Source organism: Brienomyrus brachyistius, chromosome 23 (assembly GCF_023856365.1).
Source record: "Brienomyrus brachyistius isolate T26 chromosome 23, BBRACH_0.4, whole genome shotgun sequence".
Classification (NCBI taxonomy): Eukaryota; Metazoa; Chordata; class Actinopteri; order Osteoglossiformes; family Mormyridae; genus Brienomyrus; species Brienomyrus brachyistius.
In genome coordinates this window covers 13,242,565-13,266,053 of record NC_064555.1, presented here as the reverse complement: position 1 = coordinate 13,266,053, position 23,489 = coordinate 13,242,565, and the positions used below count along the sequence as shown (strand labels likewise).

General features: G+C 41.5%; 2 protein-coding genes across 4 annotated transcripts; both read right to left on the bottom strand.

Annotated features, from left to right (window-relative positions):
• Positions 1-628: 628 nt before the first annotated feature.
• On the bottom strand, positions 629-11,768 carry rab11al (RAB11a, member RAS oncogene family, like). Of its 2 annotated transcripts, XM_048994090.1 has the most exons (6): positions 11,512-11,768; positions 11,344-11,432; positions 6,939-7,134; positions 6,097-6,290; positions 4,712-4,792; positions 629-3,535 (listed from the first exon to the last, which is right to left on the bottom strand). In XM_048994090.1, exons 2-6 carry the CDS (start codon positions 11,381-11,383, stop codon positions 3,396-3,398), a joined length of 651 nt encoding a protein of 216 aa, XP_048850047.1. In that variant the 5' UTR covers positions 11,384-11,432; positions 11,512-11,768; the 3' UTR covers positions 629-3,395. The 2 variants fall into 2 exon arrangements, with proteins under 2 accessions (XP_048850047.1, XP_048850046.1); XM_048994089.1 differs by having other exon boundaries at positions 11,344-11,768.
• A 977-nt stretch (positions 11,769-12,745) lies between these two features.
• On the bottom strand, positions 12,746-22,452 carry rab25a (RAB25, member RAS oncogene family a). 2 transcript variants are annotated; one of them, XM_048992458.1, is made up of 6 exons: positions 22,329-22,452; positions 20,805-20,961; positions 16,214-16,409; positions 15,632-15,825; positions 14,679-14,759; positions 12,746-13,986 (listed from the first exon to the last, which is right to left on the bottom strand). In XM_048992458.1, the coding sequence occupies exons 2-6, from the start codon at positions 20,839-20,841 to the stop codon at positions 13,862-13,864; spliced, it is 633 nt and encodes a 210-aa protein (XP_048848415.1). In that variant the 5' UTR covers positions 20,842-20,961; positions 22,329-22,452; the 3' UTR covers positions 12,746-13,861. The 2 variants fall into 2 exon arrangements, with proteins under 2 accessions (XP_048848415.1, XP_048848416.1); XM_048992459.1 differs by having other exon boundaries at positions 22,338-22,413.
• Between the last annotated feature and the right edge of the window lie 1,037 nt (positions 22,453-23,489).

Genomic DNA, 23,489 nt, shown 5'->3' with positions numbered 1-23,489 from the left:
CATTTCAGAATCTTCCAGCACTGTAAGAGTTCAGTACCGGTCTCATAGTGGTTTTAGTGCTTTTGTTTGGGTTGGCAGACGCCGACCCTACCATCATTTTTTTTTCTTTTGTTGTTTTGCTGACTTGTCTTTGCTGAGAGAGAGGGGTCGGACTTGCCACGTGCACCTGGCCCGGCGCTCGCATCTTTGAGCCGGCTGATCTTTAGAGCCTAGCACAGGGGTAGACAACTGATTCTGGGGGTTCAAGAATATGCTCAAACTAAATCCTCAATTCAATTAAGAGAATCAGTTATGCTGAATTAAATGAAGCAGCTGCTTGTTGTGGGTGTTCAGTATTCCATGGCGTTGGTAGCCAGAGACGCTACAGGACTACGGCACTCATGACAGAGGGTGGGCTACCCCTGACCTAGCACTTGTAGTCTGTATTTTTTTTTTAACATATTGTATTAACATTAGTTTTGGTATCATGTATTTTTTATTTTGCAAGATGGTTTCAAGATGTATTGTAAATGTTTTTAATAAAAAGAAATATGAAATGAATATTTATATTTTTTGAAAGCACCAAAAAAGTCGTCAGCGTGCAAATGTTGCGGCGGAGATGTGGGAGATGATCCCACCGCTTCCGAGATGGAAAGAACCAAACTGAATGTTTATTTTTGTATATACATACATAGTTTCAGCCAAATATACAATACACATTTAATCACACGTAACAAAAAAAAAATAATTATGATGATAAAAATTCAAACCACGTCAGAATCTGTCAGGGAAGCACGGAAGAGGATAGGAAGTGAGTACTGGGGACGTGGGCCTTCCAGAACCATGTGGATCCTGAGTGGGGCTCGACACGGCCAGCTGGTCCAACGAGGTAGCCCAACACCTCCCCGGCCCTGGGCTCACATGCAGAACGCTGCTTATAGTTTCAAAGGCCCTTTTAATTAGGTTTCAATGAGCAGTTAATTTAATGCCAGTTTGAATTAGACAGTTATTGGCAGCTGACTATTGTGTTTTGTCAAATCAATGTGTTACTGTCTCCATATATCTCAACTTGGGGTGCCAATGACATTGATAAGAATATGATATTTAAATGAGAACCCAATACTTTGGCTTGTATGGTTTTAGCCAGAACAAAACTTAACGGATTTAACCCAGTTGTTTCAAACAACCTGAAGCAAAGATAACCAGTTATACGTTCACTAATAACTACTAATTATCTATCACTGATTCTGTGCTCAGCAAAATATAATTATTGTACGCAATGACATTTAGGATGAGGACTGGGAAATAGGTTGTCACACTAAGCAGGTTAAGTACACTTTAGTGACTGCTGCTCTCAGGCAGTCTTATCAAATCCATGCAATTGCACTTTTGCAGCTATTGAGATTTACAGATGTCAAGTACCCTGAGCAGTGCATTTAACATCAGCCACCTTTATACGCATGCAACAAGGGATTCTTTGGGCCGAGAAATAATGCATCAAAAGAATCCCTCAGGGGCTGGAAAGATGGGAATCCAACTGATTATTTTAAAAACAGAAATCAGATATTGACAATGGAATGCTCAGTTAAGTAACGGGAGGCAGAAACAGCTTGAAATGATTTGGGGAGTCATCCAATCAGATTCCAGAGGAATTGTAAAACCAAATGGGGAACCAAATTTACTACACTAGTCTCCCCTCTGTCTCTGTCTTTGTCAAGCACCTGCAGATGTTTAACGGGGCATTAATATTTATATCCAAATTTAATTCAATATATTAGCTTAGAGGCACCCTTCTACAGGTTTAACGTACTCAGAGTATGTAGCTCCTTAGGCTGACCAGACCAAAATCAAACTAACCGATTGTCAACTGCAACGGGCTTTTAACTAAACTTTGAAAGCCCATCATCTGTTCCCCTGACAGATCATCTGTGAGAAACACCCCCTGCCCAGTAATAATGTGTAGCGGGCTACTGCTGGTCGGTGTCCCTTTAGTAGATCAAGTATTCTCCATATTAAATACAGTGTAGCACAGGCAATAAGGATATTGTTTACAATTTGGGGCGGGTGGAGAAAAAATTTAAAAAAATAAAAACACCAGAGAAAACAGGAAGCAGCATCACAACCCAATATTGGTGGCAAATAAGCTAACAGCCTAAGAGTGGTAGATTATCGCAGTGACCAATTGGAAAACGGGTCCTTCTGGCACCCAGATTCAAACATACCTACAAAGACTGAAACTGCCAAGGCACTGCTAGGTTTGTCTAATAAAAATGGTTTTGCTTTAAACATCAGGAAAATAGCTAAATTACGGTTGTCAAGAAGCATTCCAGAACAAACCTTTAAAACCTCAAATCAGATTTCAGGTGAATGAACAGATACTTACATTGGGTCTTTCATCCATGTACAGTTTATCAGTCAAAAGCTGATATCCAGAAAGTCCAGGAATAAAATATTTGTAGAAAATCCCCATGTTAGCATTTAGGTCATCCAACAGTGAATCTGGAAACCTTACCCCCGCTTGTGCTGTAGGAAATACCCCCTGGTACGGACAGATACAGGGAATAGTCCAAGTGTGTCAAAATACTTGACAGATAACTCAAAAAGTAGGCAAAAGAATGTTTTATGAATCCCAACCAGTTTAGTATGGTATAATGCAGGTGAATACATACTACTTGTTTGAAAAGCTGAAATCAAAATGTGTTTCCATCAATGACTTATCTATTCTGTGAATCTTTTCCAACACTCATACTGCGTGCGCCACTAAGATTTGCATTACTGGATATAAAAGGTTTGGAATGTATGTCTGCCCCGCCAGCCCACCAAAATGTAACATAGACAGCTCATCTTTTTAAAAAAAATGTTCTCTAAACATTGAACACTTCCTCGATTACCCTAATTAAGTGATTAAGACCACACATAAGGCTGGGCGACACAATCAGACTAAAATGTAACACTAATGATTCATTAAAAGTTGGTTTCTATTCACGTCATGTCTAAAAGCACATTTAAAAAATAAAACTTAGCCAAAACTGGACAAGATGACTCAAAACGACAGACACTGATGAAGAGGGACTTGTGGACAGGGTGTAAATAAGGCCAAATGTATCTAGCTGTGCTATATTATTATTTTATATTCACATCCAAGACCATTTGTTTTATCCTGCATCCTGACACAGAACGAGGCGATATTGTCCAGCAGCACAAAGCATTAACTTGTCTGAAGGTGCTGCAGGATGGGCGGGACACTTACATCAAACCTGCCTCTGTTCACGCCCCACCCATGCCTGCCCCTTTATCTGCTCCATGCAACTACCAGGAATGGCTCCTATGAACATCTGCCACCCACCCGCCCCCCTCCCCTTCCCAACATTCCCCTGTGCACCCCGAACCCCTCCCCGGCTCCCCATTTGGAGGTCTCAGTTGCCCTGGCAACAGGAGCTCTGCTTGGGCGTGTGCTGGGTGGGCTGCACCGTGATGGGAACCACGTTGGCGTTGGGAGAGAAGTCGGAGTCGTTAGGGCTGGACATCTGCCGCTGGGACACGATGCGGTAGATGGCTGTGTAGGAGATGGAGCAAGCAAAACAAAACACAGGGGAGACCGCACTTGAACAAAAGGTGTATATTGTTCAAATTGCATAGAGTGTGATAGCAAATAGAGACTGCATGTGTCCAGGCCATATTATGACACTTCTTGTCCATCCTTGGTGACTTTTTTTTTGCCCATTTATTTATGCACCTAAATGTTTTTGCTGCGGTTTGTGAGACTGCCTCTGTTATACCCCTCAGGGCATCTTATTAGCACAGTTACAATGCGGCATCTGGCCATCATCACCTGTGTTTTCCTCGCATCATTCGTCTCACACGAGCCGCTTTTCTCCCGAGTGACGTCAGGCTGCATCAGCCAGACTGGGGACTCTACAGACTGGTCAGAGGCCTGCATTCCTCGACGAGAGATTCCACCCTCTTGGTTTCCACATTACTGGGCATAGCCCACCTCTACCAGCCAATGAGACAGCAGGTTCCCAAAACCAGAGCCACCCTGTGACTCATCTCTTCTCTTCTTCTGGTCATTCCACCTAATAGACACCTGACAGCTGAAGTATGTCACGGGGTACATCAGCCATGTGACTCCATGCTAATAGAATCTATCGCCTCTCTCTTTGCTGACGATACAAAGCTGTCTAGGGCTTAAGCTTAATTAGCACACCGGTCAATTAAACTGGCAAAATGGTAATTCTCACAAGGTCCTATTACACTTCATAAACATGACAAACAGCATTTACTAGACACTCCCTTAAAGCAGTAATGTTCATTAGGCACACTAACACTACCGTTTCTGAAAAACTGTGTCAGAGGTGTGTCCTAAAGGGGCTGTCACAAAACAGCAAGCTCAACATTTTCATCACTGAGTATTTGATGCCACCTAGTGGTGAATGATGCATTACTGAAAGACGCCACTTTGGGTTTAAAACAAAAAAAAAACATCTTGTAAAATTTTATCAATGTAATGGTGAACTTAGACCTTTAAAAGTGACACATGAATATACAAATTATGCTGCAAAGCGGCCACTTAAAACCTCATCATTTTATAGTATAGGGTATTGCTTAGTTGGACCTTACTGCTAAAAATGAGACCTATGCAGCAATGCCAATTCCTTTGCTAATAAACCCTGGAAGTAAGCTGCTGGGTGTGTTGTGGTGTAGGTAAGGAGAGATTCCCAGGAGAACTTACATGTTAGGATGGTCTGGAAAGCCAGCTCCACATTCGACGAGTCGAGCGCTGAGGTCTCCAGAAAAGACAGCCCGTGTTTCTCTAGAGCCAGCGGACAGAAAAATAAACAAACAAAAAAATTCCAAATGAAATAAATTACTTCTACTTCAATGTCTACCACCACTGAACCTGAGCTGACAAAAATAAGACTATTTGTGCTGTGTGACATTTAATACGAGAGCCGTATATAACGCAACATGTTACACCTCTGAGGAGTCACTGACCTTCTAAGAAATAAACCAAGATGCACCAACTGTGTACACAGTGATGAGAGGATTGACTGCACAGAAGTACAGGATGTTTTCTGCATTTTCTAAGGAATGACTTCTAATGAAAGGTCTACAATAGGGCCATAACGGTACAAATATTCATCGTGTTTCGTTTGGTTTCATCATTTTCATTTCAGTACACACAAAGAAACAAATACATTTGACAGAGGTGGAACCCAAATTCATAAGTAGATGTGCAACATGGAAAACAGTAAGTCAATTGTAGCTGTGAGTTGGTTATCGCTAATGCTGGTTAGTCAGTCAGTCACAATCGGCGGTCGGGGAACACTTTAGTTTCTCAATAAATTGCACCTACACTAAAGAAACTGGTTGTTAAGACCAAGATTGTCCGTCACCTCTGTGATACCTAACCCGGACATGCTGCAGAAAATACATCCCCCCTTTTAACTCATTTGACAGGATATGAAGTTTGTGTAGAACCAGAGCAAAGTAAAAACTGCCTCTGCAAGTTAGCATCCCCATGGCATCTAAGGTAGTTTTGCCAGCAAGTTCAGACTGGGCTAAAAAGATATTTACAGCTACAGGGGTGTTTATCGCTAAAGATATGTGTCCATACTTCCTAGTAGAAAATACTGTATTAAGAGGAAATTAAGTTAATTATGATATATATATATATATATATATTTTTTTTTTACATATTTATTCTCACAATGTGCCAATAAGCATCTCGTAGGTACTGTTATCCAGACGTCGACAGATGCATTACATATGGTTTAAAACTGTTCCTAGTTGTGTTTGCAGTTTCAACAAATAATTTCAAAACAAATTCTGTTTTCCCTGCTGTACCAAAATTGCACAGTACCATAAACCCAAAACTGGGGTTTGCACCGAACCGTGAATGTTGTGCGCCGTTACACCCCTCAGTCTACAAAGGTTAAACAACAACACAAACAGCCAAGAGGCTGGAGAATCATTTGTAATTCATCCACAGGGTATCTAGGGCAACATCAGAGTCACACAAACCAACTTGTAACAGCTAGCCAGTTCGCGAAGCCACCTGCCAGGTACCTTCCAGCTTTTGAATGCTTTAATGTGCGCTAAGTGTTCGTGGCTCACCTGCAAACGCCCGCGCCTCATCCGTGGGCACGGCCCGCAGGTGGCGCAGGTCACTCTTGTTGCCCACCAGCATGATGACGATGTTGATGTCGGCATGGTCGCGTAGCTCTTTCAGCCAGCGCTCCGCGTTCTCATAGGTCAGGTGCTTGGCGATGTCATAGACCAGCAGCGCCCCCACGGCGCCACGGTAATACCTGTGAACGAGGAGTCCGGCAGCAAGAGACCCATCAATATGGCGAATCAACTAACAAAATGTCAGATATACTACCTCTCCAGGAAGTTCCAAACTGACACTGGCACCCTGACACCCGCGAAGAATGCGAACAGACTGCTGTTCAGCAGGAGTAAAATTAGGAAGTTTTACTGGTGGTAAACCTTCCCCCCTCCCCCCCCACCACACATCTATTCATCGCTTTGGGCAAAACCCTACACCCAACATGACAACCTTAACCCCTACCCAGCCCTAACCTTAACCACAAGATATAAGACTTCTGGCATTTTTATTTTGTTGCATTCAGAGATTTTTAATGAAATTAAGGTTTTTCAGGCACCACAAGCATAAATGTACCCACAAGGTAAAAAGTACAAGTTTATCACATTGCGGGGACATCGAATAATTACTAACACACGCACAGACCCACACGGTCAGAAATCCCAGTTACCCTCATCCACCTCTCTGAAATTTATATGTCTAAGTTGGGAATCCTGAAACATGCTCTGACACTATAAACAGGTGCACTGGGTATTTCTATGACTCTGCTGCCTTGCGTTGTGGGCCCAGCCACCTGCGCAACGAAGGCAGATTAGCGCAGCCTGGCAGGGCTGCGCAGAGGGATGCTCACGCTGAGGTGATGGCACGGTAGCGCTCCTGTCCTGCTGTGTCCCAGATCTGGGCCTTGATGGTCTTGCCTTCCACCTTGATGCTGCGTGTGGCGAACTCCACGCCGATTGTGCTTTTGCTCTCCAGGTTGAACTCATTGCGGGTGAAGCGGGACAGCAGGTTGCTCTTGCCTACACCAGAGTCTCCGATCAGCACCACTGAAAGACATGGGCCAACCATGTGGTAAGACTCAGCAGCATGTTAGTAAACTGCAAACAAATAACCAAAATCTTGGGTGTATGATATAGTCTTGAGATGGAACTGTCATTAAAGGCCACACAGCTAGGGAAAGGTAAGGGAAAAGGCAGGGTTGCATGGAGCAGTCTACCCTCCAGAAAGTGATATGTCAGAAGCAATTAAAATAATACAAAATCACTGTTACCACTTTAAAGTGCGTGTGTGTGGGGCCGGGGGGGGGGGGGGGGGGTCCTGAGTGGGTAACAGTAAATGTAAACAAGGAAATGTTTCTTGTACTGTAAACCTTTCTATCATTGTGCTAATAGCGCCACACCATGTACTTGTTAACATAAGCTAAGGGCTTTCCTTATACTCAAACAGTGAATGAGCATCTGCTCACAAAGCCTTTGGCACAGCAGGGAGCATGTGAATAAGCTGCAATGGCCAGGCCATGTGCAGCACACCCACAGGCTCTCAGGAAACATTAGGGGAAGCGCAGGCCTGCTCTCCTTACACAGATAAAAGTGCTGATGCCCCAGTTGGTATGTAGCCTTGGGATTGTAACAACCCCCCCCCACCAGCAACACCACCCCCTACACACAGTAAAAAAGTCCAGGTCATTAAATTTGCCTTCTCATCTTGCTTTAGAAAAGCTGCCTCTTCGCGTGCTCATAAGGCATATAACCGCGGTATTAGAAAGAAACAGCAAACGGAGAGAGGAAACGTAAAGTTTTACCATTAATCACCAAATCAAATATGATGGTGCATTAATTACTCTACTCCTGGCAACTGGTTAAACATATGATCCTGCTAGGACCTGCAGAGGTCTCTAAGAAAAGCAGTTTGCTTCAGGCATGTCACAGATGAGGGGTTATAACCAACTAACCCACTTAATGTTGAAGTCAATGTTAAAACTCAGCTGAGCAGATTGCTGGGGTGTATTTCTACATGCGGAAATGTTCAGACAATTTTTTTCCTCTGAAAAGAAAAGCATCGTACTTTACCAAAACTCTCCCTTTATTCTTAACAGCAAAACTGAAGTGGCGTCAAAATATGCAAGGGGATGTGGAAAGGGTAACAAGGCCAGTACACAAACAGGAATGACCACTTCTGCTGGGAAACGGCTTTACTGCAGCCAGAAAACATTCACGCCACCAAGTCTAACTCTTAAAGGGGACACTAAATATCTTTTCCTGATACTCAAAAATCTTTGAGATTTTTATAATGCAACAAACAAAGATTTTCACTTAACAAGAGTTAAGATCATATGACCTTTAGACTGCTTGCATTCTTATGATCAAAGTGAATATCAGTTTTCCGTTAAGAATACATTTCAATGTAAAGCATACGTTTCAGTGTTGAAACTGAAATCAAATGTGTGTCCTTTCCAGAAACTCTTAATGCTATTAGAAGTTAGAAAGTGGCCTTCGTGATATTAAAAATGCTGCCTGGGTGTTTGCGATACTGCCAAACACCTTTACTAAGGACCATGTCAAAAAACAATTCAGTTACAGTTACTTTGCACATCTTTTCTAGACACCAATTGTACCATCAGCAAGTTATTGGATTTGAGGGAATACCCCCTCCTGCTATTACATTTCTAACAAAATGGTTACAGGAGCTAAAAAGGTAAATGGAATGAATGAAAATAAGTATAAGCAAGAGTGGCCTGAGCCAAAACCCAAAGGCTACACTTTCTCAAGGCGGATTCATAGAGGCCTTTGCAAAATTCAAAAAAAAAAAAAAAAAGAAGAAGAAGAGGTTCTGGTTGATGGCAGGTGTGTGGCAGGTGTGCTGCGAGCCTTTTGCCAAAAAAGCGTTTTGTTTGAAAATGCAGAACAATGGGCCACCTCATTACCTGACTCAGTTCCCAAGTGACGGGTGCAGTATGAGCTCAAACACACAGGCAGTTGAGCAATCAACAAAGGAGGAAGCGATGCACCAGTCGGGTCAGAGGGAGGAGGGCTGCATTGTTTCACACATACCGGCTCCACCTTTCCCCGCTTACTATATTTCCCCAACAACATCTCACTCAGAGAAAGCAGAGCAACATTCCAGTCAGTTCCCTTTCAAAAAACTCATTTACACTTAGAAGAGAGGGCAGATGGGCTCACCCAACATTCACTAGCAAAGTCTGGACCTGAGATAGAGATGATAAAGAGACATGGACTATTTGGTTTACATGATTGGTCTGTGTAGCAACTACCATAGATAGGTCAGGAATTTAACTGCAATGCTTTCCGTCTTAAGGACATCCTAAACACTAATCTCCAAATATCTGCTGGTCTTTCCGGTTTGACAACATAAACACTATATAAGATAAAAAGGTTCCTTGTTTATCTCCTATTTCCGCATTACCTCCACAATGCATCCCAAAATACAAGAGCAAGTTCAAATATGCATCTATTAAAATAACCAATACATAAGATAAAAGGGGACATCTTCTGATGGTGTAAACTAGCTGGCTTCCAGGCACTGGCAGAGCCCCTGGGTCAGAGGGAGGGTATCCTAGAGGGATTATAACTCCCAGTTGGCTTGGGCACATCAGAGAATGCCCCAAACCAGCCATAGAGTCAGTAGCCAGTGTAAGCGAGGTCTAGTTTGACCTGTTTGGGATACAAACTACAGCAACCTTCACTAGACAACAAAGTGTGAAGATGAAGAAAATATATGTTCAAGGGCAGGAAAAGCATGACAAATGTTAACACATCTTCCACTTTCCATATCAAAAACACAGGAAATGTGTACAAGGAATAATTATAGAGCTTAGACTAACAGATTTTTCACCTCTGATGCTTGACCTTCTTTCGATAAGAAAAGAAGCTGATGTTCACATGATGGAAATGATGTCAGTGCTTAGAGTCTAACTTGCTGCCAGAGGGTCTGTCCCATTCTGTTACTCTGCAGACCATTAATTATCTTGTAATTAAGCATAACAGGATTTGTCTCTAGATTCCAGTTTAATTAAGACCACATATTACAACACAGGTCTGCAACCTGCCTTCTACCTATTTGGTTTTACTCATTGATAAAAAATTTCTTTAAGTTACCATGAAAACCTAAAAGGACAAAAGTATTACTCTGGGTTTACTACCGATTACCATAAGCAACATTCAGTTGTCTCGATGCAGGAAGATATTGGTCAACGTATAATCTATTACCGTCTTGGCCATATAAAAACAAAACTCACACTTGGTATGTGCGAATTAGAATCTCAAGACAATCAAAACAGAAAAAGTGATCTCTGCATCATCAGAAGCAAGTGTTTGTTCATAACCGACACAACACCTCATTGTTAAGTGTCAAGTCAATCTTAAAATCCTACAAAAAGCTGGAAGTTTTTAATTCTTCCGAGACCAAAATTTACCGCCATCATCATCTCGTATTACCACATTACACAGGCCTCGGGAATGCTAGGCCACACAGCAAGCACGATTTCCGTGAAAAGATACACACAGGTCACATTAACTATGCTAACAGTAAGTATATTATCAGCTTGCCATGTGTAACAATCTCGAGACCATTGTAGAAGCACGTTAAACTGAATGAGACCTTACATTAATTATACTGAATGCTGTTCACTGCTATTGAGGTATTGGCCAGTAACTTCAAACACGCCGGTTTCGTGTCCAGCCCTATGGCTCGCGGAAAAAGGGAAAAGCCGATGACGCTTCTGAACACCTGCACGTGACACCGTGGCAACGCTAAGGAGACAGACCTACCCCTAGTGACAATGATAACGCAAGGAACTTCGCATAACCTTCTACCTAATCCGCGAGAAAAATTTAAATGAAAACTGGGTTATGTGAAACATTTCCATTTTAAAATCCAAAAACTACCACTCAGCAGCAGGAACAACATGATATCGTCATTTAATTGCAGTTAGCCAGGTAGCTAACTGCCGAAGTCAGCTACTTGTCATTCCAGACCATCTTGTATAAACTGGTGGCACCATCAGCAGAAAGACGCTTTTCGTCAGAATTACAGGCATTAAATAGTAACATAGCCCATAACCGGTTTGGTAAAACCCTTCGTTATAAATTACCGTGTTTCTGACCGACAGCTAAATTAGCTAGCTAGCTACCTACCTGATGTGCTAGAGCTAATATGCAGCAGAGGTCGATTTCAAGTCAAATAAATAAATAAATCAGGCGACTAAGCACATAACCAATGCACAGACAAGTTCTTACCTTTAAAAAGGTAGTCGTATTCGTCTTCCCTGTTCGTCATTTTACCACACGGCTCCGCAAGCAATGGACTAATCCTAATGTAACTAAAACTAGAAAGATGAGGTTCCGAATGGGTGTATCGTATGGTTTTAAAAGACAAAAAAACTTGTCCAACTACTTTGTACTCACGTCACGAGCAACACTTCCTTGCTTGGCCGGTCAGCCACTTCACAGCTATAACGTATGAGACAAGTTACCTTGGATAAATGTCATTTATACCATACACGGGCAGTCTACACGTAGGATTAATAATAGTCTAACTGTTGTTTTTATTTCAAGAACACAAACTTTAAAAGCAACAGATTAAAGTTTATTTCTTTTTTGTCTCCTAAACGGCTGTCCCGTCCAACTTCCCTTCTCAATTGGGTAACACACAGCAAGGGCATCCGAATAGCTGCCGTGTGATTGGCTAAAATTACCTGTCAAACATTTGCATCGCGAGGAATTATTGAACGATCATGGTCATGTCCCACCCCCGAGTCCCACCCATTTTTAGCCGATCCCCATGACGTTACGCTCTCTGGGTCTTACAGTGCACGGAGTTACCTCATCCATGGCAAGGAGATTAACAAACACGACTCAAATGCCACGTATTTTTAACTCTTGACTAGATAATTGAATCTGCACACTGACAAGAAGATACATTAGTTTTAATTTATAAAATAAATTTCTAAATAAAAATGCGGACATTACTAAAGTGAAATTAAATGTAGGCGAATGAAATTTGTAATTCAGGAAGTGCACTGTATAACCGGTTCAGTGGGCTTTTGCGTGACCATCTTAAATCTGTAATGTCACACCAAAGAATGTGAAAACACCAATTGAGATGCTTTTTGAAATGTAACACTACAGACAATGGATATCCTCATAAAAAATATGGGTGAACCACCCTGGTTATAAAGCTTCTCTCAGGGCCGGTCAATCCCATAGGCGACATCGTTGGCGGAATAGGGCGTCAACTTTTGAGGGTACGCCGACTTGCCTGCCTCGAACCGGGGGCGCTGGTAGTGATGCTCGCCTATGGCACCACATCGGCAAGGACCGATACTGGTTCCCATAACAGCAAATATGTAAAATCTATCGAATGGATGACTGAAGAAACTACAGCTTTACGAGAAAGTAAATGACATTTAATTGGTACATTAATGTAACAGTTATTTCAGCACAACGTACAATGGAAATGAGGACACCCCAAAATTAAATGTTATATGCAGGCAATATATAAGGCTGATGTGATGTAGCAAGAAGAAATATTCTTATAATGGACAATAAAGGGGAATTTATATAAAAATTCTGGAAACAAGTATACAAAAATTAACGTTTATTGCTTTAAAATAATTAGCCAAATAAAACGTGAAACGAATTGTAGCAAGAAGTATCATTTATTCAATGAATACATGTCGAAAAAACACAAAAATCATAAACTTTTAATTCCTCGTGAACACCTCAGTCTCACATATATAAGTAGTAGACGTACTTTGGCATGCCAGTCTTTTGAAAACCAAATTCGGACATATTTTCTGAACAGTATTAAAATAACCAAATCCCCGATCGCCACCCTCCACAAACCAAACATTAAATAACACATTTTAATTACTTCTCCGTGATTTACTTCTGCACATCCTACACTGTTTGCTCATGCAGTTTACTTAATTTCAGATTTCATACTGCTCAGCCAGGGATTAATGTAAATATTCATGCTGTTAATTTTATAGCCAAGGCCAGGGAGTTAAGTGCAGAAGAAGATTTTCAAATCCTCATCAAATAAGATTTTACATATGAGGAGTTTTTACTTTCTTCATATTGCTTTTGCAAGAAAAACATCCAATAATATGAGCAAAAAAAATCCAGGATAATAATTCCATATAGCCCATAATTATCTTGTTAAAGTTGGTTCAAATGTAACTTTTTTTCAAGTAGTTTTCATTTAAGCACAGTGTAAAATTGCCCCTGTTAAAAAATAAGGTAAAATTCTGTTGAAATAATGGTTTTGCACAAGGTATTGATGGCTTCTCAATTTTTCCACAACTGAGAACAATTGGTGCTCACTCCAGGCCAAATTGGATCATTAGAAGTGCATTTAAATTCTCTACATGCACCATCCTCTTATAATGGCAACTAATGCCAGTTCTCTCACTACCCACAATGGAGTAAAACGAAATACAAACCACTCTCAGTCATGTCAAATTTTCAGCTAGACTTCATATTTTTGGCCCTCGTTCCTGGACTTGCACCCTTGGAAATGGGCCTCGACAGCCAAAATATTTAAAGGGAATATTATTGCTTAAAATATTCAACTGTTTTTACGTTGAAACAACGTAACCGTTGGCGTCACTCATTTCTGAACTCTGTATGACATCACTGACAGGACTGCACCAAGCCGACGCAAGAAAACTTTATGAATGAGACACCAGTATTCAAGTGTGCTGGGAGGAAAAGATTCTCTCTTCTTATAGGTGTGGTCAGCCATGCCGCATTGTCAGAGGTTCTTACAACAGGGCTTCTTCTCTTCCTGCTCTCCGCTCATGGCGTTTGGGTTGGACAGGGTCACGGCGCTAATGGACCCACGAGTCACTTCTTTGCTAGCTACCTTCTTGTGGATCGCTGCGGGAAACAGTGAAATGGTCATTTTGCGAACCCTTTAGCCCAGACTACACTTGCTTTAAAAATAACCAGCTCCTGTGTTACTACAACATACTTCTTATGCAAAGAAGAAATGAACAACAGACGCCTTCAAGAAGAGTAAATAAATCGAAACCAGCTGGCAACATTCACTGTTTTCCACACTTCAGTAGCTGTTCACAATATCCTTACTTTTTAGATACTGGGCTATAATGGGTTCATTGTAACCTTGCGGGGGGGAGGGGGGGGGGAGGGGGGATTCCTGGTTTCTATGACAACTACTATCAGTTTATTTTTTGCCAGAGTTCTGAAAACAATCAGGTGTGCTTGCACTGTGGAACCTTAGAGCGCAGACCTAATTCAAGACTTCAGCAGGGTCAAATTTAAACATTTATTATATTTATACATCTAAATAGCATTCTGCAGCTATTAATGATTAACATCTACCAAAAAGGTAATGGTGGTTTGCTATTTAAGCACTATGGCTCTGTGGAGTAGCATTACACTACAGCTTGGCAAAGCATGTATGGTACTATAAAAATAGCAAACTAAAATATGATTAAACAGAATTTATACATATTCACTGGATTTCAGTTTTGTACAGGATATATATCAGCGCAAACAGTCGAATTTCCTATTAAAAAATGGCACTAAAATGTAGGAGAGGGAATTACCTTTAAGTACATCGATGAAAGCAGATTCAACGTTTGTCGATTCCAAAGCTGATGTCTCCATGAACAATAAGCCCTTCTTTTCTGAATTTGGAGAGAGACAAACATTGCTGGGTGCCGGTTCACAACTGGCGCTTCATTTAATAAACTGGCCAAAGCATCAACACAGCAGATGCCAGCCGTTTAGAGGAAAAGCAGATTTGTGAAGTATTCTCCACTTTTCTATTCAGTTTAATTGATTTATGACACTGTTTCCCAATCTGGTCCTCGAGGACCCCAAGACAGTCCATGTTTTTGCCTCCTCCCTGCCAGACAGTCCATGTTTTTGCTCCCTCCCTGCCAAACAGTCCATGTTTTTGCTCCCTGCATGCCAGACAGTTCACATTTTTCCCAGAGGACCTGATTGGGAAAAACCGATTTATGAAATTGAATATAATTGATTAATTATGGAAAGCAAATGGGCCAGGTATAATCTTGAAAGGCAGGTACGTACTTTACTCTTAGTAGAGATCCAAGAACACAATGCAACAAACATAAACTTGTCCCCAACTAGTTTCCATCAAAACAAATCGGACATTCATGCTAAAATGGGCAATAAAAAAAATTGTGGAGTTTAAAAATACGTTTTTTAGCAGTGAAGGTCAGACATAATCCTTAGGTTAACAAAATATTTCAGATATCCTAACCTGAAAGCCTGACTCAAATCCTCATGTTTACAATATTCAATTCCATTATAATTATGAACCATAACTGGAAAACTGGCCAACTGGGCTGCTGCTTATCATGAATTGCCCTCCTACATATACTGTACAACTAGATTTGGTTTGTGATGTAGTTCACCTGCTGGACAGCTTGGTGGCGCTCCCAGCGGAGTGGAAAACCTCTGACAATGCTTATGTGGCAGAGATATACTGGGCTACACAACACCTGATGCTAAGAGCATCCGAGTCAGATACCTGCAAAATCCTTGGCCTCCTCAGTGGGGACCGTCCTCACTGACTCCAGATCAGACTTGTTTCCCACCAGCATGACTACGATGTGGGGGTCAGCGTGGTCGAAGAGTTCCTTCAGCCAGCGCTCCACACTCTCGTATGTCAGGTGCTTGGAGATATCGTACACCAGTAAAGCCCCCACTGCCCCTCTGTAGTACCTGTGGAGGAGAGGAAGGGAGTCCACAGATGCTCCATTACTCTGTGTGTGTTTGTGGGGGTGGGGGTTAATTTTAGTGTTCTTGAAATAGCCCGATTCAGTACCGCCACCCTAAATGATAAAATTAACATTCTGAAATCATAGCAATGTATGTCAGATGTTTACACTCAAAACATAAAATAAAACATTTTCATCTAAAATGGCAAAATTTAATTTAAAAAGTAGAACCATTTATTCATACCCAAAATGTCAAAAGTTATACAGAATTTCTAAACGTCCAAAAATTTCATGATAATTGTCTTTTTCCTACAATGTGTTTTATTAAACTTGCAACACTGGAAAAGCATTATGGGAAACCCTCTGGAAGGGGAGGGGGCCAGGGTACCCACGCGGAGGTGATGGCCCTGTAACGCTCCAGGCCGGCCGTGTCCCAGATCTGAGCCTTGATGGTGATGGAGTCCAGCTGCACTGTGCGCGTGCTGAACTCCACCCCGATGGTGGTGCGGCTATCATGGTTGAATTCATTCTTGGTAAATCGTGATAACAGGTTGCTCTTGCCCACTCCTGACTCCCCAATCAAAACCACTGGAAGGAACAGGAAGACAAGTTACACAGGGTTAAAAAAAACTGCCTTCATTTTTAATGCTCCAGGCTGGCACACTGCGCAAAATGTAGTTGCACCATGGTTATGTTTAAGAAGAAAATTTTCAGTATGGTCTCATGGTATTGGGAAACAGAGGGTAGGCGGCAAATTGAGAAAGGAGAAATGGAGCAACAGCCAAAATCTACTGTGAGCAAAACAACTAAGTGTTAAAGTACTTAAAGTGTGTCAGACAGACTCAGCTACGCCCTGTGTGGCTCAACTACACGTCTCCGACAAATAAATATCTGTAATAAAAGACATGCCGAATGACAATGGATAATCTGAGAGGCGGGATGGTTCATGCAAATTACAGTCAAATGAAAACACATCTGAAAACAAGATAAGCACAGCACATTGTGCTCCACCTACACTCCACTTGACATTTACATTTTTTTTTCCATTTTAGATTATCCCTATTTTACCAAACCAAATCACAATACACGCAAACATAAAACATAATCTAAAATTTTATTCATGGCTGTACTCTGTTTCTCCAGAGAGAAATTTTACCGGCTACAAATCCAGAATACGACCCGGTGCGGTTGGAGTGGCCTCGAAACAGCATGGTTAATTCACTGTACGTCAGAAAAACAAACCAATAAGCTCCAAAAACTCAACCTGCCCACTTTTCACTGCAAGTCAGGGGCGACACACCTGGATCAGTCAATGGAGACCAGTCAGGCCTAGCAATTCCATTCCCAGGACTGTTTCACAATCACAGAGAGGCCCTTCCCTATCTGGCTTATTCTACCCAGCCTCACCCTTCCTAAGCTTGACTCCACTGCATTCATCAGGCATTCAGGACAGGAACATGACATCACAGACACTCCTAAATCACCAACCAGCCTCGTGTCTGTCCTTTTTCATTTCCACCTGACTGCACTTCTAGAGGCTCAACCAGCACTTTAAATACACCTGAACCACAGTGAAGTTTGAAGTTGGACATAGTGGGGTTTGGGTGGGGGTGGGGGGGGGGGGAGGGGAGTGTATCTCCCAGTGATCAAGTGAATCATCGGTGACCCACAGGCATAATTGCTCTATATTGCTCCATTGCCAAATAAAATGTGTCTTTTTTTCATTTCCTGTGAAACAGAATTTTCGTGTTTCCTCAAAGCTATTTTTCAATGCTGTTACTTACCAGGTACGGAAATGAGCTGCAATGAAGTAAGCGCTTAAAATAATTGGCCATATGAACACCGGCTACACTCAGAATCAAGTGAAATGCATCAGACCAACTGAATAATTACTGCCAGAGCCTGCAGCCAGTTAAGTTTCCAGCTGACAGTCATCCAGAGTTTAACTTTTATTAATAAACAACTTCTGTTTCATACTAATGAACTTATACTGCACTTAAACTAAAACTGAATATAATAAATCCATTTGTCTTAGTGTCAATTCCACTCAGTTTTTCTGATATCATTGTTAGTTCAGCTTACATACATTATGCATACTCTAAAATCCAGTTTAAGTGGGATACTAGATTTAATTATTTGTTCTCCCATTCAGTTTCTGGTAATTATCTTCTGAACTTCTGCTTTAGATTTAATCGGCTAAGGGGAAGACGTTACACTTCTGCCCGCTCTTGTGCTGTACCACAGCTTGTGCAAAAAATTTGCCGATTTCCACAAGACAAGTAATTAAGCAACTGGCTAACTTTTCAGAATCATTTCTGCCATAATTTCAATACTTAGCTCAAAACCAGTTTTAACTGGTTTGAAAACCAGTTGATATTATTTGCCTATCTACAGAGAACAACAGCAGGTGCCTGTTGGGGCTTTAACTAGCAATTTTCAGCTTAAAAGGCCATATTCCTGCATGTAATGCTATCTGCCACTAAGGTAAACATACCTGACACCAGGGAATCAAAGGCTGACATAATTATCTATGTTTTACATCATTTCCCTGTTTGATAGGGCTCCCTAATCAAATTGCTGGGTAGGATATTAAAAGACTTCAATTTCCCAGCAAGAATATAATGATTTTACTGGAAAATGAAGGACCCCTATTGAGCTATGCTAAGATACTGGGAGATGTGCACCAGTTCCCCACTTGAGGCCACATTACTCTGCCTTTGGCACATTCTGCTGGCCTTTTCCCTTCCCCTATGATTTTTTATACCCACATTATGCCGGGATCCATCCCACCAAGCCTAGCAATACTCTGGCTCTTTGTGAAGGACAAAATGCCTCCTTGTATCTATGGCAATAAGGGGAAGACCCTTACGTTTGGCTTGCAGACCGGCCTCAAGAAAGATGTGTAAAATGAAGAAAGCAGCTCAAGGATTCCTGGTTTCACTCACTGATAAAGCCGAGGCACACTAATGCCTATTGATGGAGACTTTTTAAAAAAAGAAGCTGTACAGTGATGAGTTAGATTCCACAGGCACCATTTGTGAGGAAAAATGTTATCACTGTGAGCGACTGTTTTGAGGACGCTGTAATGGTGGATTGAGAGTGATAATGGAGGTGAGGCCATGCAGTGGCAGGAAAAGACAATCCAAAAATGGCCTAATATCTCAGTCAGTCATTATATACTCAACCTTGGCCTCTTCATTAGGGCCCCTATGTAATTCCAGGTAGATCCCCTGCTTTTGTCTTCAGAATCACTCAGACATTGTGGAGTTGTCTGTTCAGTTCAATTCAAATCAATTCAACTCAATTCAGGATTTGTTCACAGATGCCTTCCTACATTTGATTTCCGTACTGGGCCGTTATTTTTACACTTGTAGTTTTCCTGTTAGCTGACCTCCATCAGAAAGGGTCTCATCGCACTGTTTCTCTATAAACCCTATACACTGTGGGGGGGGGGGGGGGGAATCCCAGCTAGTGATTTCTAAGATTCTAGAACTACTACGTCTGGCATGTTTCAGTTCACTTAGGTCACACATCTTAGCTGTTCTAACACTTAACCGCAGAGTAACAGTACCTCCTGACCCCATCTCCATGCATGTAGCATGGATTCAGTTACATGAATCGCTGCTAAGGTAAGCAGGCAGATTGTGTTAACAAGCAGGCACGCTTAGAGTGCCCACTTTTCGACTTCTTTTACAACAAACTGTATTACTAATCTCTTTCATCGCATTAATCCTGGAATCCTTCTCTACCTGGAGGGAATGTAAAATAAATACATTAAAAAAAAAAAACAGACCGTGTGTCTTGTTTGTACACGTGTGTAGTTTTCATTCAGGTAATGTTTCTGTAACAGAAGAATTCATTTCAACAGCAGACACATCCTTTAGATGGAATAAATGTTTGTAGATTTCCAGTCATCGCTAATAACCTTCTTAAGTAATTCAGCTACAACGAGTGACGTCAGTTCAAAAGGAGTATTAATTTTTTGGGGAAATGCACCCCAGGGCAGACACCTCTGAAAACAATGGGTCTCCGTGATTGTGGCTTTCCAGCTTGTGTGATTGTCACTTCTTCGGCATTTTACACACATACATTTGTATTCATAACATTATGGAGACTATACATTCATTTCTATGGGAAAACCCTAACCCCAACCATGACAACCCCCACCCAGCCATAATCATATCCATAAGCAACCAAACAAAATACAAGAGTTTTGGCATTTTTTGTTTTTTTGATTGCAGTGACAGATTTTTATAAAATTGAGTTTCCCTTCGTGGGTATCGAAAAAGGGGGTCCCCACAACGTAAAAATGACAGGTTTTTATCACATTGTGGGGACATTTAGTCCTCATAATGTAATATATACCTGCCCACACACAAACGAGGCCTGTATTTGCCTTGAAGATTTCCAAAGGTTCGGCAGGACCTGGAACAAATTTTTGGCAAGTAAGATTGTTAGGTCATACAAATGCGTAAATCACAAAGTGTATTTGCAGTCCTTGTGTGCCAAACGCCGAATGAAGTACAAAAGAAAGAATGTATATTTCCATTACAGTGGCAAACTATTATGGTGACAATCTACTTCAGCTGCCTAAAACATATTAATGTAGGAACTTCAAGACAGCGGGTGTGTATCAGACTCTCTCCATGAGGACCATTTATGTCAATATAGCAGCTGTTTATCAGGTGATATCACATGTCTGTGACTTCCTGATTCAACAAGTAAGCCATGGAATCTTTGGAAAAACAGAAGTGCCGTCTGTTGAATAACTATGAAACCAACAACCTGTTGCTATGTGTCCCTGTAGACACGTTACTTAATGCCTTGACAGCCCTCAGCAGAAGATCCGGATGAGCAGCAGGTCCAGGGCTTCTGTCAGCCCTCATTCATAGCCATAGCTACTGTGCAAAAATATCAACGCTCAGATACTTCAACACAACACCTGGGTTAGATGTTCTTTAGGTTATAAAAATGGCGACTCACCTTTGAAGACAAAATTATACGGCTCATCTGACCCCATTCTCAGTCCATTCAGTGTCTGTCGTTCTTCCAGGCACCAATCACCTTCCGACTAGATCCCAGCATTCGACAGAAGAGAGGAGAAGGTCCCCTTTACGAACCTCCAATCACTAGGAGGGACCTGTGTGTGTGAGAACAGGGACAAGGCTAGTCCTGTATGCCCTTCCCCTTGCTTGGTAGAAAGTCAGCTTGTTTGTACAAGGAACCTGCCGCTTGATCGTGCAGCAGACTAGCTTGGAGTGGAAAGGGGGTGGAAGGGGTTGGGCGGCTCACGAAAGCAAGGGCAGGTGGAACAGGTAAAACCACCACACAGGTCCAGTCAATGTAGATAAGCGCCGCCTACTCCAGCAACTAATCTGGCCCTTGTAGCTGTGACTCCAGGCAACCAATCACGTCCATATTTGGGAAACAAGACTCCCCCCCCCCCCAGTCACCGCCTAGTGTGACTTATTCTGTCCATTTTGTCAGACAGTTCCCTTGAATCGATGATTATGTATTATTACATTAAAAGGAACCATTGCCTAGCTCTTCGGTTTTGGATGCCGTCGTCTCACTCTTAGCACGTATTACCCATAGGACGAACCGTGGCTGCTTCGAATAATTTCTAGAACATGAAAATGAAATTAACAGTAACACTCTGTCCTGGGGTCTGCTTCCCTAAGTAAATATTCTGTTAGAAGTACAGCTGCGTATTATTCGATTAGCAACCCTGAGTTAAAGTTCCCCTCTACAATCATTATTTACTTTTAGGTGGCACTTCGTTTTGAGTTTACAAAAAGGTTCTTTTGTTGTTCTTTTTTTAAATTCATAATTGCACAATGTTAAAACTGATGCATTAATAGGCTTACTGGTTCGTAACGAGACAGTACTGTAACTTCTACCAGACGAATTTCCTTGTGTGATAATACTGCATGCGCGTGTCAATCATTGCTTTTTAATCATCGTAGCGAGTCGTAGACTGGCTGCCAGTTTTTCCTTGTGTCTTATTCATAGCGGGAACAGCAAGAAACGCGAATAGGAAGCAGGATATCGTGCTATACTTACTTGTGTTAAAATCGAGTAATACATTATGCACGTCAGTTCAAGAACATCTTGCAATATGCAAACTACGGTGGAGTAATTACTGTTCATGTATTTACACAACCATTGCTGACGAGTCGCAACGTAGAATCCAGGTTTTCTAAGTATTAAAAAAAATCCGAAAGCATACGTTCGGAATTGCAAACCAAACGTTGTCGTAATATGCATGAAACGTATATTTCACAATAAACGAAAAGCAAAGAAAGACATTTGCACAAAGTCAATGTGTTGCGCATGTGTTGATGGCAACTACACAGTAAAGCAGCAAATACATGAGAAAACTGATACAAAGTATTTTTAAACTCGATGAGCCTAGACAACAATACGCAGTCGTAGTTCTTTAGATGAATTATTGTACATGTTATACTGCGCAAGATTTCAACTTCCAGCATAGCAAAAAGAACCTACTGGGGTTACCGTGCACTCCAGCGCCTCGCTGTCTTGGATAAATGCACGACTTTATTACGCGATGTTTTACTTGATGCAAACCGGAAAACAAAGTGCTGACTGCAAACTGCCGTCTCAACTCCCTGAAGTGTGGTATTTAACCCACATGCGATTCTATCTCTACTGATTTTCTAATCAACTTTGTGTGATCAGTGGGCAGACAAGAGAGATAATCCACGTGTATTAAAACGGCTAACTCTCGTCAAAGCACCTTTGTCGACAACCTTGTGCGCTACAGTAAATATTGTGAACAGAATTGCCGATGAGGTTTTTATTCCACATAGACACATAACCACAATATTCACTTAATCGACCTCAGATAGTAATAGGATGACCCTGCTTAACAGCTTGATACCTGAAACACTGATCGACAGATCATGTGGATTTAACTCTAACAATGTCCATATGTAACAGGGTTTCTGTGTGTATATATATTTAATTTAGAGAAGGTTCAGTGTACCATAATAAGGCACATACTCCAAACTGGCAAAACAATCACTAAAGATTTTTTTCCCCCCAATACGATTAGCAACTTTGCAAATTAAGAGAGGAATTGAAAGCAATATACTTTCGGTTTGCTAGTTGTATGTCAAACCCACATCCACCACAAAAAAAAAGAGAGCTAGGTAACAAAAATAGAGGGGCAACAGTCAACATAGAGGACATATTGACCAACCTTATTTATTTTTAGTACAGTACTTTTAAATGTTAGTTTCAACATGTTCAATTGGATGATGGATTGGAACTCGTAACAGAAGAAGCCTAGATTTAAGCTGTCACCAAGGTTACCACGACTACAAAGCTGGTATTTCAAGAGCAACCTAGAATTTAAGGTATGGTGCCACCATAGAAAATGTAAAGCCATTTTGTCGTCTTAAAAGGTTAAAATGAGATAGACAACAGGTAACCTCTAGGCACTACAGCACCTCAAATAATACATAGTGATCAGGTTAAAATGAAAGAAAGTCATCATCAATCAACAGATTTCAGCTTTAAAACTGATTTTTTTTTATTTTTCACAGAACCCCACACTCCCTAAATCAGGATTCCCTTTTGCCAGCTGACACTCATCCCATGATTAAATCATCTGCGAGTCCCACTAAATGCTCGTTTCATTCCCTA

What these genes read in the sequence shown, in the direction of transcription:
- rab11al (XM_048994089.1), bottom strand. Translation starts at nt 11,383, where the DNA reads ATGACGAACAGGGAAGACGAATACGACTACCTTTTTAAAG. An exon ending in TGAGGCGCGGGCGTTTGCAG is followed by an intron (nt 4,793 to 6,096) that starts GTGAGCCACGAA and finishes CGCTGGCTCTAG; the next exon opens with AGAAACACGGGCTGTCTTTT. An exon ending in TTTCCAGACCATCCTAACAT is followed by an intron (nt 3,536 to 4,711) that starts GTAAGTTCTCCT and finishes TCTCCTACACAG; the next exon opens with CCATCTACCGCATCGTGTCC.
- rab25a (XM_048992458.1), bottom strand. Translation starts at nt 20,841, where the DNA reads ATGGGGTCAGATGAGCCGTATAATTTTGTCTTCAAAG. An exon ending in GGAGGCCAAGGATTTTGCAG is followed by an intron (nt 14,760 to 15,631) that starts GTATCTGACTCG and finishes CTCCAAATTCAG; the next exon opens with AAAAGAAGGGCTTATTGTTC. An exon ending in TTTCATCGATGTACTTAAAG is followed by an intron (nt 13,987 to 14,678) that starts GTAATTCCCTCT and finishes TGTTTCCCGCAG; the next exon opens with CGATCCACAAGAAGGTAGCT.